Raw genomic sequence first — 16,304 nt, forward strand, 5'->3', positions numbered from 1 at the left:
GAGCGTGTCTATAACCTGTCAAACCCTCCGACACTTTGGTTGGGTACTGAACACTCAGAAGTCAGTAATGGTACCGACTCAACAGCTAGTACATCTGGTGTTGATTCTGTACTCCTCAGAGGCAAAGGTTGTTTTTTTTCTCTGTTGAAAAGTTGCAGACCCTTCGGGCTGCCGTGCGGCAGTTGACATCCCAGAAATGGTCGTCACTCCGCTTTTGCATGCGAGTCCTGGGCCTCATAGTGGCCTCCTTCGAGGTGGTACCATATGCACAATCTCACACGCGAGTGTTACAGAGGGAAATTCTGTCCAGATGGGACAAGTGCCCATCATCCCTGAAATGTCAAATCCAGGTGAGCCGCCTGGTCAGGACTTCCCTAGTTTGGTGGCTGACCTCACCGGCACTTCTGTCTGGGAAGTCGTTCCTTCCTTTTCACTGGATAGTCATCACGACGGATGCCAGCCTTACCGGTTGGGGGGGTGGAGTCTGGGAGGTTCAGTTGACCCAGGGTCGCTGGTCTCCGGAGGATTCCCACTTGCCGATCAAAGTTCTGGAACTTTGGGCGATCAGGCTGTGCCTCTCCACATGGTCTCAGAGGCTACAGGGGCTTCCAGTCAGGATCCAGTCAGACTATGCCATGGCTGTGGCATATGTCAACCATCAAGGAGGAACAAGAAGCTCGGCTGCAGCGTCAGAGGTCACTCACACCTTAAGGTGGGCAGAAAGGAGTGTATCGGGCGTGGAAAACTGGCAGGCGGACTACTTGAGTCGCCAGATGCTGGACCAAGGAGAATGGTCTCTGCACCCGGATGTGAAGCATCCAAGATGGGGCACGCCATACGTAGATCTCCTGGCGTCTCGACTTAATCAGAAGGTATTGAGGTTTGTGGCCAGGTCAAGAGACCCATGGGCAGAAGCGACAGATGCGTTAGTGGTACTGTGGAGTCAGTACCGGCTAACCTATGCCTTCCCTCCTCTAAAGCTCCTTCCTCATCTGCTTTGCAGAGTGGAGACAGAGGGGATTCCAATGATCCTAATTGCTCCGGATTGGCCTTGGCGTCCTTGGTACGCCAACCTAGTGCGTCTAGTAGCAGATGTCCCTTGGCGTCTACCACTAGGAAAGGACCTGCTGTCTCAAGGTCCCATACGCCATCCTGTTTTCCAGTCACTGGATTTAACGGCAGGGCTATTAAGAGCCAGGTGCTAAGAGACCAGGGCCTGTCAGACTCGGTGATCCCTACCATGAGAAGTGCTCAGAAATCGTCCTCCAGGAAGATTTACCATCGCACTTGGAGGACCTACATATCCATTTGTGAGAAAATGAGATGACATCCGCGTGCTTATTTGGTTCCCAGAGTCCTGCTATTCTTACAGCGTGGGGCGGACCAAAAATTTGCCTTAAGTACAGGGGGTTCGGCATGCGGCCCCTCCAGTCCGTCCTTCACTACCTCTGTGAGGATTTGAATAGCAGACATCCCTTGGCGTCTACCGATACGAGAGTACCTGCTGTCGCAAGGTCCCATACGTCATCCTGCTTTACAGTCAATGGCTTTAACGGCATGGCCTCTAGGTGCCTCAGAAACCACAGTTTGAGAACATTAGGGAGGTTCCCTTGTTGACACTTTCTCAGAAAGTGGTCCTTTTGGTAGCTGTTATGTCAGTTAAGCCAGGTTCTGAGCTGGCAGCCTTGTCATGAAAGGCTCCCTATCTGATCTCCTACAAGGATAAGGTGGTGCTGCGTCCGCAGCCTTCTTTTCTTCCTAAGGTTATTTCGACCTTCCATCTCAAGGAAGACATTGTACTGCCATCCTTGTGTCCTCATCCGTCGATTCCTAAGGAGACAACGTGGCATTCCTTGGACGTTGTCCGAGCTTCGAGAGTATACTTGTCTGTTACTTCTTCGTTTCCGGAGTTCAGACTCACTGTTTGTTTCGGTGGCTGGTCCCGAGAAGGGCTCATCGGTCTAATCGGCCACCATTTCGAGGTGGATCCGACAGATTGTGATTAGGCTTACGCCATAAAAGGGTCGGGCGCCTCCCTGTCACAATGCATTTGACCAGGGCAATTGGTGCCTCTTGGGCATCAGTCGTCTGTTTCCCAGGTGTGTAAGGCGGCGACCTGGTCGCCTACTCACACTTTCACTAAGTTTTACAAGTTGATTTGAGTGCATCTTTGGGGTGCTTCTTCGGCTGCAAAGTTTTGCAGGTGGCTGTTTTAGAGTTACAACTCCTCAGTTGAGGAGCTCTGTTTTGTTTTGGGGTGAAGTTTAACTTTATGCTGTTCCCACCCCTCATTTTGACACTGCTTTAGGACGTCCCACTTTGTCAAGATTAATGCTGTGTCCGTCCATGAAAGAAAGAGAAAATAGGATTTTTGTACTCACCGTAAAATCCTTTTCTCTGAGTTCATGGATGGACACAGCACCCACCCCTCTTTTTTAAGTTTGTACTGCTTTTGACGAACTGAGATGCTTAGTGCAGGCTGAGGGGATATAGCCAGTAGAACCGCCCCCTGGGTGGGGCTGTTCAGCTTTGAAGTTGTTAACACCTTCTGCCTAGTCACTCCTAAGGAAGGCTAATATCCACTTTGTCAAGAATAAGGTTGTGTCCGTCCAGGAACTCTGAGAAAAGGATTTTACGGTGAGTACAAAAATCCTATTTTTGTGATCAGTGCCCTGGGAGATTTCCAATGGATATAGTGGAGTTGTATCATGGATAGAGTCCCCAAACTGAATATGCATTGCGTGGCGAAGCTGGACGAATTGAAAGGGCATAAAGTTAGACAAATTAAATGCCGATTTTGAGATCCTGAAACAACCAAACTCCATTGCTATCAAATACTTGAAAGAGAAATGCAACCCCACGGACAAGCCACAGTTCCCTATCAGGGATGGTAAGTAGTTCTGGGAGATTAGGGTTGTCCCATAGTGGTATGTGGGCATGCGTACTGGGAGCTTGTAGTTTTTGTAATGTGATGTTCCATATTTTATAATGGTGATAGATCATACCTCGCTGGCCCCCCAAATACATTAAGCCTTGGGTGACTCTAAGTAGAATTTAAAAAGGGGTGTATAGTCAGGCCAAGGGCTTGTGTGCATGCTAAAGCTAGATAACGATCTTTATTGTCCTTGCCAATATAAAAGAAATGGGAGAGCTGGGTGTCTTTATAGTAGAAGTGGAATGTGGGAAGAGCAGTACCATATACCCATACCATATTTGTAGGGTTTTTAAGGGCCCGCCGGGAGAGTTTGTCTAGAGTGTCCCCGAACAAAAGAATTGAGGATGGAGTCCATTGATTTGAATATGCAAAGTGGTAAATAAACGGGAGAGTGACAAAATATGTAAATAAGTTTAGGCAGCAGAATCATCTTTACCATATTAATACGCCCCATAACCCCTAGGGGCAGTCGAGACCAGATTTGAGTTTTCAATTTGAGCATTATGTAGGCGTTCCACATGAAGTCTGGCATATTCTGAAGGGGACTGACTGACCTGAACACCCAGATATTTGATTTGACTTGTGCATAGTAATGACTTGGTGGGCAGTGGGGTGTCCCATGTCTAATCTGAGATTTATCCAAGTTGATCTGTAGACCAGAAAATTCTCTGCCTTGTTTGATAAGGCCCAAGGCCACTGTCAAGGAACTGCCTGCATCCTCTAGAGCTTTATATTGTTTTACGTGAGAAAGTAACTTTACCATCCCCCTACCAGCTATTGTAGTAAAACCTCCACTGGAGGGAGTTTTTTCTGGCAGGCCATTTAATACGGCCCTTTTGTGTACCCAAGCACACACAATTCCACTGCTCTTGCAGTCCTTAGAGCATAGAAGGCAGAGCTGATCTGAGCAGCTCTGTGCCTTGTGCTCACTGTGATGGTCAATTGGTGATCATAAATGTAAACACATAGTACTGTTTACATTGACAAGCCTGTCCCTCCCTCTCACAATTTAGTTGGTCCTCTAGGCTGCAGCAAAGTAGGCTGCAATTCAAGATTTTTATTTATTTTTTAATTCCCTTCCCACTGATCCCCATTGTTGTGGGATTGTTGTGTGAGGGAATTAAAGTGCCAACAAAACCAATAGTGAGGGTAGTGGTTTTAAAATCACTTGCCACCAATAATTGTGGGATTGTTTTGGAGGGAGGTACATTTCCACCTGCTGCCAATGATGGAGGGTGGGGGGTTTAAAATGCCACTAACCACCAATGATTGTGGGATTGTTTTGGGAGGGTTTAAAAGTGTTTCATTGCAAACAGGACAAATAAGAAGGGGTGGTCTCCCTAATGGGGAAATAGACACCAATAAAAACCTGACAGGCGTTTTAATCCCTCTCCACTGTCCAAAAATAAAAAAAAGTTGACCTTCAGGTATACTTTAGGAATAATTCAAAAGCTTGCATAGGCAAAATGGACTAAGGTACAGTTCTTCAGTACCCATAGTACAGGTGTGCACCCGTGCGCAGCATAAGTTATTGTAGATTGCAAGGAACTCCTTAGTTTTGATTGAACATGTGTTTAGAGCACATCAAATCAAAATGTTTGTTTTGATTGTGTGCCACTCCATGCCAAAATTATATTGGACTTCATTTTTTTTGATGATGCAGCCCCCATTCATTAAAATATCTTGTACTGTAAGGCCCTTACCCAAAGGAGTGTTGCTTGAATGCCTGTATTATTACACATATGCTTGTGCACTATGTACTCCAGGGTAGCCTTGTCTTTCATATGCTAATGCACATTGGAAGACTTCTGGTGTTATTAATGTGTTTTTATGTGGATAATTAATAAATTGCAGTCATATTTATCCGTATTCCTTTCTGACCAATTCTTTTTTTCTCTCCCATATTTTGATATGCACATTGGAAGAATGACAGTCTGATATCCCACCATTCGTTTCTTCTTTATAATCTTTCACCATTTTTCATTGATTCCTTATTGTATTCCCATTATTTCTGTTTAATATTTTGTAACTTCTGGCGTTATTTCAGATTATGTCAAGAAATGAATTGATGCTGGAAGAAACACGCAACACCATCACAGTGCCTGCCTCTTTTATGCTACGAATGTTGGCATCACTTAATCATATCAGAGCAGGTAAGATGCACAGAATTTTAATTATTGGAGTGTAAGCTCTTGGGCTGCTATTCTCATTTTTACTTCAGGACCTAATGAGCCACTAATCTTAACCCTGCTACCAATGAAGTTTGTATTCCCTATAGAACAATAGAAGAAATGTGCTGTTTTATAATAAGTTAACTGTATATCATAGACATTTTATATTGAATTAAAATCTATAAAAACCTTATTATTCATGCAATAAACCCCATTAGAGGAAATAATCTAAAGCAGATGTATTATGTAAGAAGTGACACAAAAATCCTTTTTGCAGATTTCAGTATGTGGTGATCTAATATTTTGTCATCTTGCATATTTTAAATTGAATAAGAAGTATCAACCTTTGTACCCTTGTGTATCAGAAAAATGTCAGCCATAGGTTTGCTGATTAAATAAGTATGTCCTAACAAATACATCTGTTTTATGGGACAAACCAGGTGTTGTCTTGGCAAAATTGTCTTGCAAAAATTATTTTATTGATCAATCTAAAAGGTGCACACTTTACCTACAGTAATGCAAGGGAGTGCACCTAAAGCCTAACCTTATATTTACTTTTACATTAAATAGTTGGTTTGGGCCAAGCTGGTATCCTGGTTTTTCTTTCTTGTAAAAGTGATCCGGGCGGGCCACTCGATCACTTTTACAATATTCTGAAGGTCACCACCCCTCCACCCACTGCTGCCTGTGGTTGTTCCCAGGCTCTCCTGTTCCACCGGGAGCCTGAGACTGCAATAAGTTGTGCATTCTGTGATTGCACCACACATATGAGGTATTGCTGTAAATGAGTGAGAGCAAAAATTCCAGAGCCCTAATTCACAATTAAAGTGGTTGTAAAGGCATAAGTTTTTTTTATCTTGATGCATTAAGATAAAAAGCCTTCAGTGTGCAGTAGCCCCCCTAACACTTACCTGAGCCCCATCTTGATCCAGCGATATTGCACGAGAGACTTGGCTGTCCGGGACTCCCCCTTCTCATTGGTTGAGATGGCAGTGAAATGCCATTGGCTCCCGCTTCAGTCAGTGAGCCAATGAGGAGAGAGAGTGGATGAGGCCAGGCCGCAGCTCCATGTCTGAATGGACACGGGGAGCTGCGGCTAGGCTCTAGTGACCCCCATAGCAAAATGCTTGCTGTGGGGAACTCAACAGGTGGGAGGGCAGGAGCACCAAAGAGGGACCCGAGCAGAGGAGGATCTGGATGTTTGTTCTTTAAAAAAAAAGAAGAAACTTTCGTATCACTTTAACTCTAAACTGATAACCTGTAACTGCTTTAAAAGGGTCACCTACAAACAATTGTTGGTACCTTTAGTTTGTCACCTTTTTTAACAGGAACATTTTAAATCTTAACATTTATTTATTCAACACAACATCGTCGTTTATATTTTACCAAAAGTTCGGTATTATATTGTGCTTGTGTGCACCAAAAATGTATTTCAGTGTATTTTTTTCTTTAAATTTGCACTTAACTACTAGCCGACCAGCCGCCGTCATTCTACTGGCTCTCCTGGGCGAGAGCCCGTAGTATAACGTTGGCTCTTAGAGCGGCCACTAGGAACGCGTGCATGCCGCCGGAGGTGCGCGCGCCCCCCGCTCGCCCCCGACTCCCGTGCATGTGCCCGGCGGGCGCGATCTCACACGCAATCGCTCGTTACAGAGCGGGGATCGGGAGCTGTGTGTGTAAACACACAGCTCTCGATCCTGTCAGCGGGGGAAATGCTGATCTTCTGTTCATACAATGTATGAACAGAGGATCAGTGTTTCCCCTAGTGAGGCCACCCCCCCCCCCCCACAGTAAGAACACACCCAGGGACATACTTTAACTCCTTCCCCGCCCCCTAGTGTTAACCTCTTCACTGCCAGTGGCATTTTTATAGTAATCCAATGCATTTTTATAGCACTGATCGCTATAAAAATGCCAATGGTCCCAAAAATGTGTCAAAAGTGTCCGAAGTGTCCGCCATAATGTCGCAGTACCGAAAAAAAATCACTGATCGCCGCCATTACTAGTAAAAAAAATATATTAATAAAAATGACATAAAAATACCCCCTATTTTGTAAACGCTATAACTTTTGCGCAAACCAATCAATAAACGCTTATTGCGATTTTTTTTTAACGAAAAATACGTAGAAGAATACGTATCGGCATAAACTGAGGAAAAAAAACGTTTTTTTATATATTTTTGGGGGATATTTATTACAGCAAAATGTAAAAAATATTTTTTTTCAAAATTGTCGCTCTATTTTAGTTTATAGCGCAAAAAATAAAAACCGCAGAGGTGATCAAATACCACCAAATGAAAGCTCTATTTGTGGGAAAAAAAGGATGCCAATTTTGTTTGGGAGCCACGTCGCACGACCGTGCAATTGTCAGTTAAAGCGACGCAGTCCCGAATCGCAAAAAGTGCTCTGGTCTTTGGGCAGCAATATGGTGTGACATAAAAAATTGTAACAGCCAAGGGGTCTTGAAGCAATATATACCAATATTTTGTAGTCCTCTGGCCATTATTTGTGTGACTGGAGTTCAGCTTTGTTTTCCTATTTTCCTGACAGTGAGAAAAACTTTTATCTGAGCTTTATACATCTGTTTTCCCCACAAATCTCAGGTCTTTATATAAATGAAAGGCCATAACCACCTGGTGCCCAACATGCGACCTGCTCCACTCTGTGTGCTGGGGTCACCTGGCACAATTGTCCCACTGGTAATGCCACACTATGACCATTGACATTAAGGCTGAGGGGTTATTGCGTCCACTGACACCAATGCTGGGGAATTATTATTTCATCCACTGGCACCAATGCAGGGGGTTATTATTGTGTCCACTGGCACCAATGCAGGGGGTTATTATTGTGTCCACTGGCACCAATGCAGGGGGTTATTATTGTGTCCACTGGCACCAATGCAGGGGGTTATTATTGTGTCCACTGGCACCAATGCAGGGGGTTATTATTGTGTCCACTGGCACCAATGCAGGGGGTTATTATTGTGTCCACTGACACCAATGCAGGGGGTTATTATTGTGTCCACTGACACCAATGCAGGGGGTTATTATTGTGTCCTCTGACACAAATTTATTTTGAATAGACTGTCTGACTTGATGTAATGCACCGCAACTTACACTGCCCACCTTTTTTTTCGTAGCCTTAGAAACATTCATATAAAGAGCTGCTTCTAAAATTGACTAAAGACTTGCATGCTTTTAAAATATTGTATGAGTTTCATAATTTTTCTCCTCTTATTCTCAGATCGATCTGAACAAAGTGCAGAAGGTCAAGAAAACTCAAATGAAGATGAGTGATGCAATCAAGTGTATATGAATGTGCTGTAACTTGTATATTGTACTGTATTTACATATGACAAAATGCCTCAATAATATTTTGGTTTAGACTAATGTTTAATAAGTATGGATAAAAAAAAAAAAAGTAATGCGTTGTAAGTTATTTCACAATTGTTTTGACTTTTGAACAAAATGAATGGTGACTCTTGCGTTGTGTAGTGCAGTTGGAAGGAAATCCTATTTACTAATTTATAAAGCAAAAAAAACTTTGTAAGAATGAGTTGATGGATAATGGTTTGTATGATGTATGATTAAAAATTTGTGTTGTATAAGCACATGGCAGGTTGGGAAACGCATCTGAAAGTATTTCTGTATTTTATATGCTATGGGCAGTGTGTGGTTTGTTTTCATAAGTACCAAATTTATGCAGCTTTCCTATAGAATAATGGCTTTATTGTCTGATGTCAAAATAAAGAAATGAGCTGCAGGTCATGTGATAACTGGTGGGAATGTACTTTGGTCTAATTTCTATGTAAGCCATGTTTCTCTATCATCTCTGCATCTTCTTCCGTCATTGATGACTTGCACTATTGCATTTTTTTAAGCATTAACAGTGCATGCACAATTTTGCAATACCAAATATATTTTGTCAGGGAAAATGAAATGTGACATTTCAATAAAACTCCGTTCTAAAATGTCATTTATTGTGTGTTGGTATGTAATGATGGCGTTTGTAGGTTGCTGTGATTGCTTCAAATGTTTTTCATATAGCATAACAAAGTTAAACAGATGCAGCCATCGGGTGTAGACAGTATAGCATTGGAAACCAACCAGCCAAAGTAATAGTTGGGGAACATTGCATAGTCTTGGTCAAAAATACAGTATTGTCACCCCCTGCATTTGTCCAATAACGCACCACTTCGGCCAGAACATTTTCCCTGGATCGTCTTTCAGGACAGCCACCTTAGAGAGATCCCGGCTCCTCCCCTCTCAGGAAACACCGCCTTCAATCAGAGATTTAAGCCTCATCCTCCCACTGGCCCTTCAGTTATGGTGTTTCCTCCGGTGGGGAGACACCGCTGTGGAACCAGGAGCCGATGGCTGGGGAAGCTGAGGCTTATTGGGCAATTTTTAGAAGATTGAGTTCTTCTGCCTAAAAAGTTCACTTTTTTATTGTTTGAATTTGGCGCTCAGGCCGGCTAGTGTGTCGTTACCTGCAGCGCCGCATGTGCGTCCCAGCGTCTCTTTGGAGAGAAGAGTAAGCTGGGAGGTCCGTCGTTTTCTCTGCCTAGGGTGGCGCTGTGGGCTGCCTCAGGCCCCCCTGCTTTGCAGCCAGCTTGGAGCTCGCTGGTCCGGAGGATGGGCGACGTCAGTTCCGGTTGGGGGCGGGACAGCCACACGAGGCCGCGTCTTCCGGTTCCGGACGCGGCCTAGGAAAGCGGACCACGCACGCTGGCTGGTGCAGTCTCTCCAGTCTGAAGTGTCAGCAGAGGAGACAGCAGACCACCGTTCCGCTGAGCAGCAATGTCGGAGACAGAGGTCTCGGACAGCTCCATCCGAGGAAAGCGCCAGCCAGCCGCAGGTAAGTGAACCCTGGGGTGGTGTTCACCTGCCTATACCCTATTAGCTCCACGGGTGTTTTCCCTTCCTGGTGGTCGGTAGGGATAGGAGTTTCTGGGACCCTGGTGGTGGTTGGTCCTGGGGGGCACTCCTGGTGATCCCTGTATTTATTGCTGGTGGGCCCCAGCTAATGTGCTGCTGTCTTTTGTTTGCTTCTCTTTTCAGAAAGCCTCAAGCAAATCAGCCCATGGCTCTAAAAGGAAGTGCCCTGTGTGCAGATCAACACTAGGGGAAACCTGGTTGAAAACGCTCTGTAAGCGTTGTATTGGGGATGTATTAAGAGAACAGACAGCAGAACAGGGGGCAGATCTAGCGGCGTCAGTTAAGGAGCTTTCTAGTACCTTTCAGTCCTTTCAAGCTCTTTTTTCCTCGTTTCAACTGCCCCAGCCCCAAAGCAGTGTCCCACCAGCACAGCAGGTTGTTTCACCTAATCCCACGGATTTTCTCCCTAGTAGTGGCGAGAAACCGGAGGGTCTAGCGGAGGACGTTGAGGAAGAAGCGGGTAGCGCCATTTCTGATTCCCAGGAGGAATCAGATATAGAGGGGCTGGACGGTGAGTCCTCCAAAGCCTCAAGGTACAAACTTTCTCTAGAGGATGTGGAGGAACTTTTAGATGCCATCCACACCACTCTAGGTATCCAGGAGGAAAATAAAGTTTTGTCATTACATGACCAAATGTATAAAGGTCTGGAGCAACAGAAAAAGAAAGTTTTTCCAGTCCATGATGTGTTGGTCAATGCCATTAAAAAAGAATGGCAGGACCCAGAGAGGAAACCTTTTTTCTCTAATGCACTAAAAAGGAGGTTTCCCTTTGCAGGTGAAGATAGTTTAGTTTGGAATAAAACTCCAAAACTAGACGCAGCATTTTCTCAAGTATCCAGAAATACAGATCTGGCCTTCGAGGATATGGGGGTACTCTCTGACCCCATGGATAAGAGGATGGATTCCCTTTTGAAAAAGTCCTGGGAATCATCACAGACAAATCTCAAACCCGCCATGGCAGCCACAGTAGTGGCCCGTAATATGGAGTTTTGGCTCACGCAAATCAAGGCACATATCGAAGCTAATACAGCAAAGGATGTTATCCTTGCTTCTTTTCCCACACTCCTTAAAGGGGTGGCCTATCTGGCAGATGCCTCGGCCGAATCAGTACGCATGTCCGCCAGATCTTCAGCCCTGACCAATTCAGCCAGGAGAGCCTTGTGGCTTAAGACATGGCAGGGGGACAGTGCGTCTAAGATAAAACTCTGTGGCATACCGCTTACCGGAGATTTATTATTTGGGCCTGGTCTGGAAGCCGTCCTGGATAGGACGGCTGATAAAAAGAAGGCTTTTCCCCTTAAAAGAAAATTTGGGCAACAGACAAAAAGAAAATTTCAGTTTCCGAGGAAATCTGAGACCCCTAAAGCAGGTCAACAAAAGAAGTTCTGGGGACCTAAGGGGAAAGGGCGTGGGGCGGCGATTTTTCGCCCTCCTGAACAGCCCAAAAAGGCCCAGTGACACGGTAACAGTGGGAGGAAGGTTGGGGGCCTTTCTCCCACAGTGGGAGGTGATCACCACAAATCAATTTGTTTTGGGGATCATCAGACGGGGCTACAGGTTGGAGTTCTCAAATCCCCCACCTCTCAGGTTTCTGATTACCAACCTACCAATATGCGGGGAAAAAGCCTCCGCTCTTCTATTCTTCTACAGGAATTGGAAGAGCAGGAGGTGATTGCCCAGGTGCCAGGTCCGGAGACAAACAGAGGCTTTTACTCCCACATTTTTGTGGTCCGCAAGCCATCAGGGAAATTCAGGCTCATCCTGAATCTGAAGCCTCTGAATGTCTCCGTCAAGTACAGGAGATTCAGAATGGATTCGGTCAGAGCGTTACTCCCGCCAAACTGCTTCATGGCATCGATCGATCTAAAGGATGCATATCTGCATATTCCCATAGCCGAGGATCATCAAAAATATCTGAGGCTAGCAGTAAGGACTGGGAATTGGGTAGTGCATTGGCAGTTCAAAGCTCTCCCCTTTGGGCTATCGTCTTCTCCCCGAATCTTCACAAAAGTGATGGTAGAAGTTCTGGCTTTTCTGCGACTCAAAGGCCTTTCGGTAGTTGCATATCTAGACGATCTTCTCCTGTTTGCACCCTCAGCGGATCAGTTGGTTCAGGATCTTCAGGTAGCAAGAGACATCCTGGAGAAATTGGGATGGCTTCTGAAACTAGAAAAGTCCAGTTTAGTCCCAGCCCAGAGAGTCACCTTCCTGGGTTATGTGGTGGACTCAACGATCCAAAGGGTCTTCCCTCCGAAAAGGTCCTAAAGGTGGACGAGACCATGTTGCGGTTGCAGAGCAACAGTCAGGTTTCAGTCAGGGAGGCCATGTCAGGATTGGGATTACTAACATCCACACTTCCGGCAGTACATTGGGCGGGACTGCACTTTCGTCCTCTTCAGTTATTTATTCTGAAGGTTTGGGACCACAGTCAGACCTCCTTGGATGCCTTAATCTCCATCCCAAATCAGGTCAAAAGGTCACTCTGGTGGTGGAGAAAGGGAGCAAATCTGTCCCAAGGTCTCGAGTGGATCCTGCCAGTGACCAAAACAGTCACAACAGATGCCAGCGGTTCAGGTTGGGGAGCACACTTGGGTCCCAAGTGGGTCCAGGGGACCTGGAGGAAAGAGGACGCTCTAAGATCCTCCAACTGGAGGGAGCTGAGAGCAGTAGAACTAGCGCTCAGAGCCTTTCAGGGGGAACTTCAGGGACAACATGTGAGAATCCATTCGGACAATTCCCCAACAGTAGCCTACATCAACAGGCAGGGGGGTACCAGAAGTTGCTCCCTATGGCTTCTGGCAGAAGCTATCCTGAAGTGGGCCGAACTCAATATATTGTCCCTGTCTGCAACCCACTTGAAGGGAGATCAGAACCAGACAGCGGATTTCCTCAGCCGAACAACTCTGAAGGAAGGAAATTGGATCTTAAAGCAGGAGGTATTCAACATTGTTCAGAGATGGGGAACACCATGCATAGACCTCTTTGCCTCGAAACACAATACCAAGACAAGTCTTTTCTTCTCCCTAAACAGATGGGACGGAGCGCTAGGAATAGACGCACTCGCCCAGACTTGGGCATTGTCAAGGTGCTATGCCTTCCCCCCTCCGGTCCTGATTCCGGCAGTTTTGAGGAAGTTGCAAGGGGAGAATACGATCCTCATCTTGATCGCTCCTTATTGGCCGAGGAGACCGTGGTTCTCCATTCTAAAGAACCTGGCAATAGAACCTCCTTGGATCCTTCCGGCCCAGACCGACCTTCTTTCTCAGGGTCCATTCTGCTGCCCTCACATAGACAGGTGGAACCTGGCAGCCTGGCTTCTGAGGAGTCATTGTTGAGGGGCAGGGGTTTTTCTGAGCGTCTAATTAAGACTCTCCTAAATTGTAGGAAAGTAGAAACTCAAAACATCTACTGTAAGGTGTGGAGACGTTTTAACATATGGTGCTCAGAAAGCTCCTTTGACGTTCATAGTTCAGTGGCAGTGCTAGAATTCCTACAGTCAGGTGCAGACAAAGGTCTAGCACTTAGCACATTGAAAGGACAAGTTTCTGCGTTGAGCGTCTTTCTAGAGAAACAACTAGCGTTAGACCCTTGGATAGCAAGGTTCTTCAAGGGTCTAAGTAGACAGAGGCCAGTTAGAACCTCTTCCCTTCCAGTTTGGAACCTCTCTTTGGTTTTACAGGCTCTTACAAAGGAGCCTTTTGAACCACTAGAATCTTGTTCTTTGAAACTAATTACCCTCAAAACTGTGTTTTTAGTGGCAATTACCACGGCAAGACGAGTCAGCGAACTCGAAGCCCTTTCCATCAGGGCCCCTTATTTTCAAATTTTTCCGGACAGGGTTATTTTCAAAACCGATCCGGCCTTCTTGCCAAAGGTGGCTTCAAGATTTCATAGGAGCCAAGAAATCATCTTACCCACTTTTTGTTCTAATCCTGTGAGGGAACAGGAACGTTCATTCCATAATTTAGATGTTAGGAGGTGCATTCTCCAATACTTAGAATGCACTAGACAATTTAGAAAGTCAGAGTCCCTTTTTGTATTATTTTCAGGATCTAAGAAAGGATCCAGGGCGTCGAGACGGACTATAGCCAGATGGCTTAAATCGGCTATTGTTCAAGCTTATGAGTTAGGAGGGTCAGACCCCCCAGATGGGATCAGGGCACATTCCACTAGAGCCGCTGCAGCTTCACAGGCGGAATGGGCTGGTGCTTCTCCTGAGCAAATTTGTAAGGCTGCAACCTGGTCCAGCTTCAACACGTTTGTCAAGCACTACAGATTGGATCTGCTGTCAGCAAAGGACCAAGCCTTTGGTCGTAAAGTTCTGCAAGCAGTAGTCCCACCCTAAGGTAAGGTGCTCGCTTTTCCTCTCTAAGGTGGCTGTCCTGAAAGACGATCCAGGGAAATATGGAGTTACTTACGGTAACGTCCTTTTCCAGGAGTCTTTCAGGACAGCACCGGTACCCACCCAGGTACTGGACGTCTGAGGACTCATCACATAAGACCGTCAGGTAAGATTGTAATGTTTGTGTTGTATGACGTGTTCTTGTGTCTCCCCAGTTGGCCGGAGGTACTCGTGATAAACTGAAGGGCCAGTGGGAGGATGAGGCTTAAATCTCTGATTGAAGGCGGTGTTTCCTGAGAGGGGAGGAGCCGGGATCTCTCTAAGGTGGCTGTCCTGAAAGACTCCTGGAAAAGGACGTTACCGTAAGTAACTCCATATTTTGCAATTACAAATGTTTAGGCATTCTCATGTTCATTTCTTTTGTTTGGTATGACACAAAAAAGTGGAGAAACAAAAAGCCAAATCTGACACATTCCACGCAAAACTTCAAAAATAGACTGGACAAAATTGTCACCTTCTCAAAATTATAAGAAATAATTGCATTCCAAGTTTGTGATGCTCCTGTAATTTGTAATTAATCTCTGCTGTATCAATTAACAGGTACTGACAATATAGAAATCACACCGGCGACAAGTTAAACTGGTAAAAAGTTGATTCAAACATTCTGTTGCGACTCTGTGTGCCACACGGAGCATGGAGAAGAGAAAAAATAGCAAAGTATTGTCTGAGGAGTAGGGAACAAAAATTGTGGCAAAGAATCGGATCTCCAAGAAGACAAAGTGCATTAATTGTTTGATTCAGTTCTGATTTGTGGCCCCATTGTGTTTAAAAGAAAACACAAATCTCTTATGTCTATGCAGGCTGTCGGCTCAACCCCAGGCATAAGCCCTTTCATTTTTTATGGGGAAACCCTAACATCAAGAGTTGGAGCCAAAGAACATTCCTCAAGCATTTATGATGGCAACATTAGTGATACTCCTGATCAGGCATTCTATCTGAGATCCTCCAATCAAAATGTGGATACAGTTGTGCAAAAGTGACTTGAAACATTTGTTCACAATGTGAAGAAACATCTACTGACAACAAGTCTCACTGCTTTATGTTGCTACGTGTACAGAGCAATCTTACTAAATCGATACAGGTTTTTTTTTTTATATATATAGATTTGTACTGGTGGATGAACCATGGAAATGTTTTTAAATCCCAGAATATAAAATGTGCAAATATGCTGTCTCAACTACTGCAAAGAGAGCAAAGTCTGTTGCTTCTTATAAAAAAGTTATTAACCAGGCAGGCTGGGGACAATAAAGTTATAAACCTAATCCACATTTTACATCAACGCAAGATACCATGCTTTTTATTGTCCCTTGACATATATAAGGCATTTTTATTTGTTTTTTTTGGGGGGGGTTATCTAGAATTTGTGCTAATGCGGTGGGAATTCCTGGCCTGGATAAAAGCCCTATACTCATCCCCCACAGCTTCTGTTAAGTTTGCTGGGGGTTTTTTTTTCTTGCCTTTTCCGAATTTTCGGGGTTTGAGGCAGGGCTGTCCACTACAACCAGCACTTTTTATTTTTGCATTGGAGCTATTAGCCATGGCTTTCCGAGACAACCCCCACACATTTGGTGTTCCTTACATCGGCAACCATTATAGGGTGAATTGTTATGCAAACGATGACCTCCTGGTCCTCACCGATACCCCTCATTACTCTTTCGAAGTCACAGGCAATGTTGGATCACTTCTCTGCTATTTCAGTACTCCTTCTAAATCTCCAAAACGTTGGCGCTGTATATCACCCTCCCTGACGACCTGGTTACATTGAGGGGGAAAAAGTATTTGATCCCCTGCTGATGTCCGTTTGCCCACTGACAAATGATCAGTCTATAATTGTAATGGTAGTTTTATTTTAACAGTAAG

General features: G+C 45.0%; 1 protein-coding gene across 5 annotated transcripts in view; it reads left to right on the top strand.

Moving 5' to 3' along the window:
- Positions 1–9,080, top strand: part of DCAF6 (DDB1 and CUL4 associated factor 6) — a 148,156-nt gene extending 139,076 nt beyond the window's left edge. For all 5 annotated transcript variants that reach the window (XM_040337877.1, XM_040337876.1, XM_040337874.1 and 2 more), the window contains 2 exons: positions 4,983–5,088; positions 8,349–9,080. In XM_040337877.1, the coding sequence (XP_040193811.1) occupies positions 4,983–5,088; positions 8,349–8,401 (159 nt within the window). In that variant the 3' untranslated portion in view covers positions 8,402–9,080. The remainder of the gene's footprint in view (positions 1–4,982; positions 5,089–8,348) is intronic.
- The last annotated feature ends 7,224 nt before the right edge of the window (positions 9,081–16,304 follow it).

The sequence above is a fragment of the Rana temporaria genome, chromosome 2 (assembly GCF_905171775.1).
Source record: "Rana temporaria chromosome 2, aRanTem1.1, whole genome shotgun sequence".
NCBI lineage: Eukaryota > Metazoa > Chordata > Amphibia > Anura > Ranidae > Rana > Rana temporaria.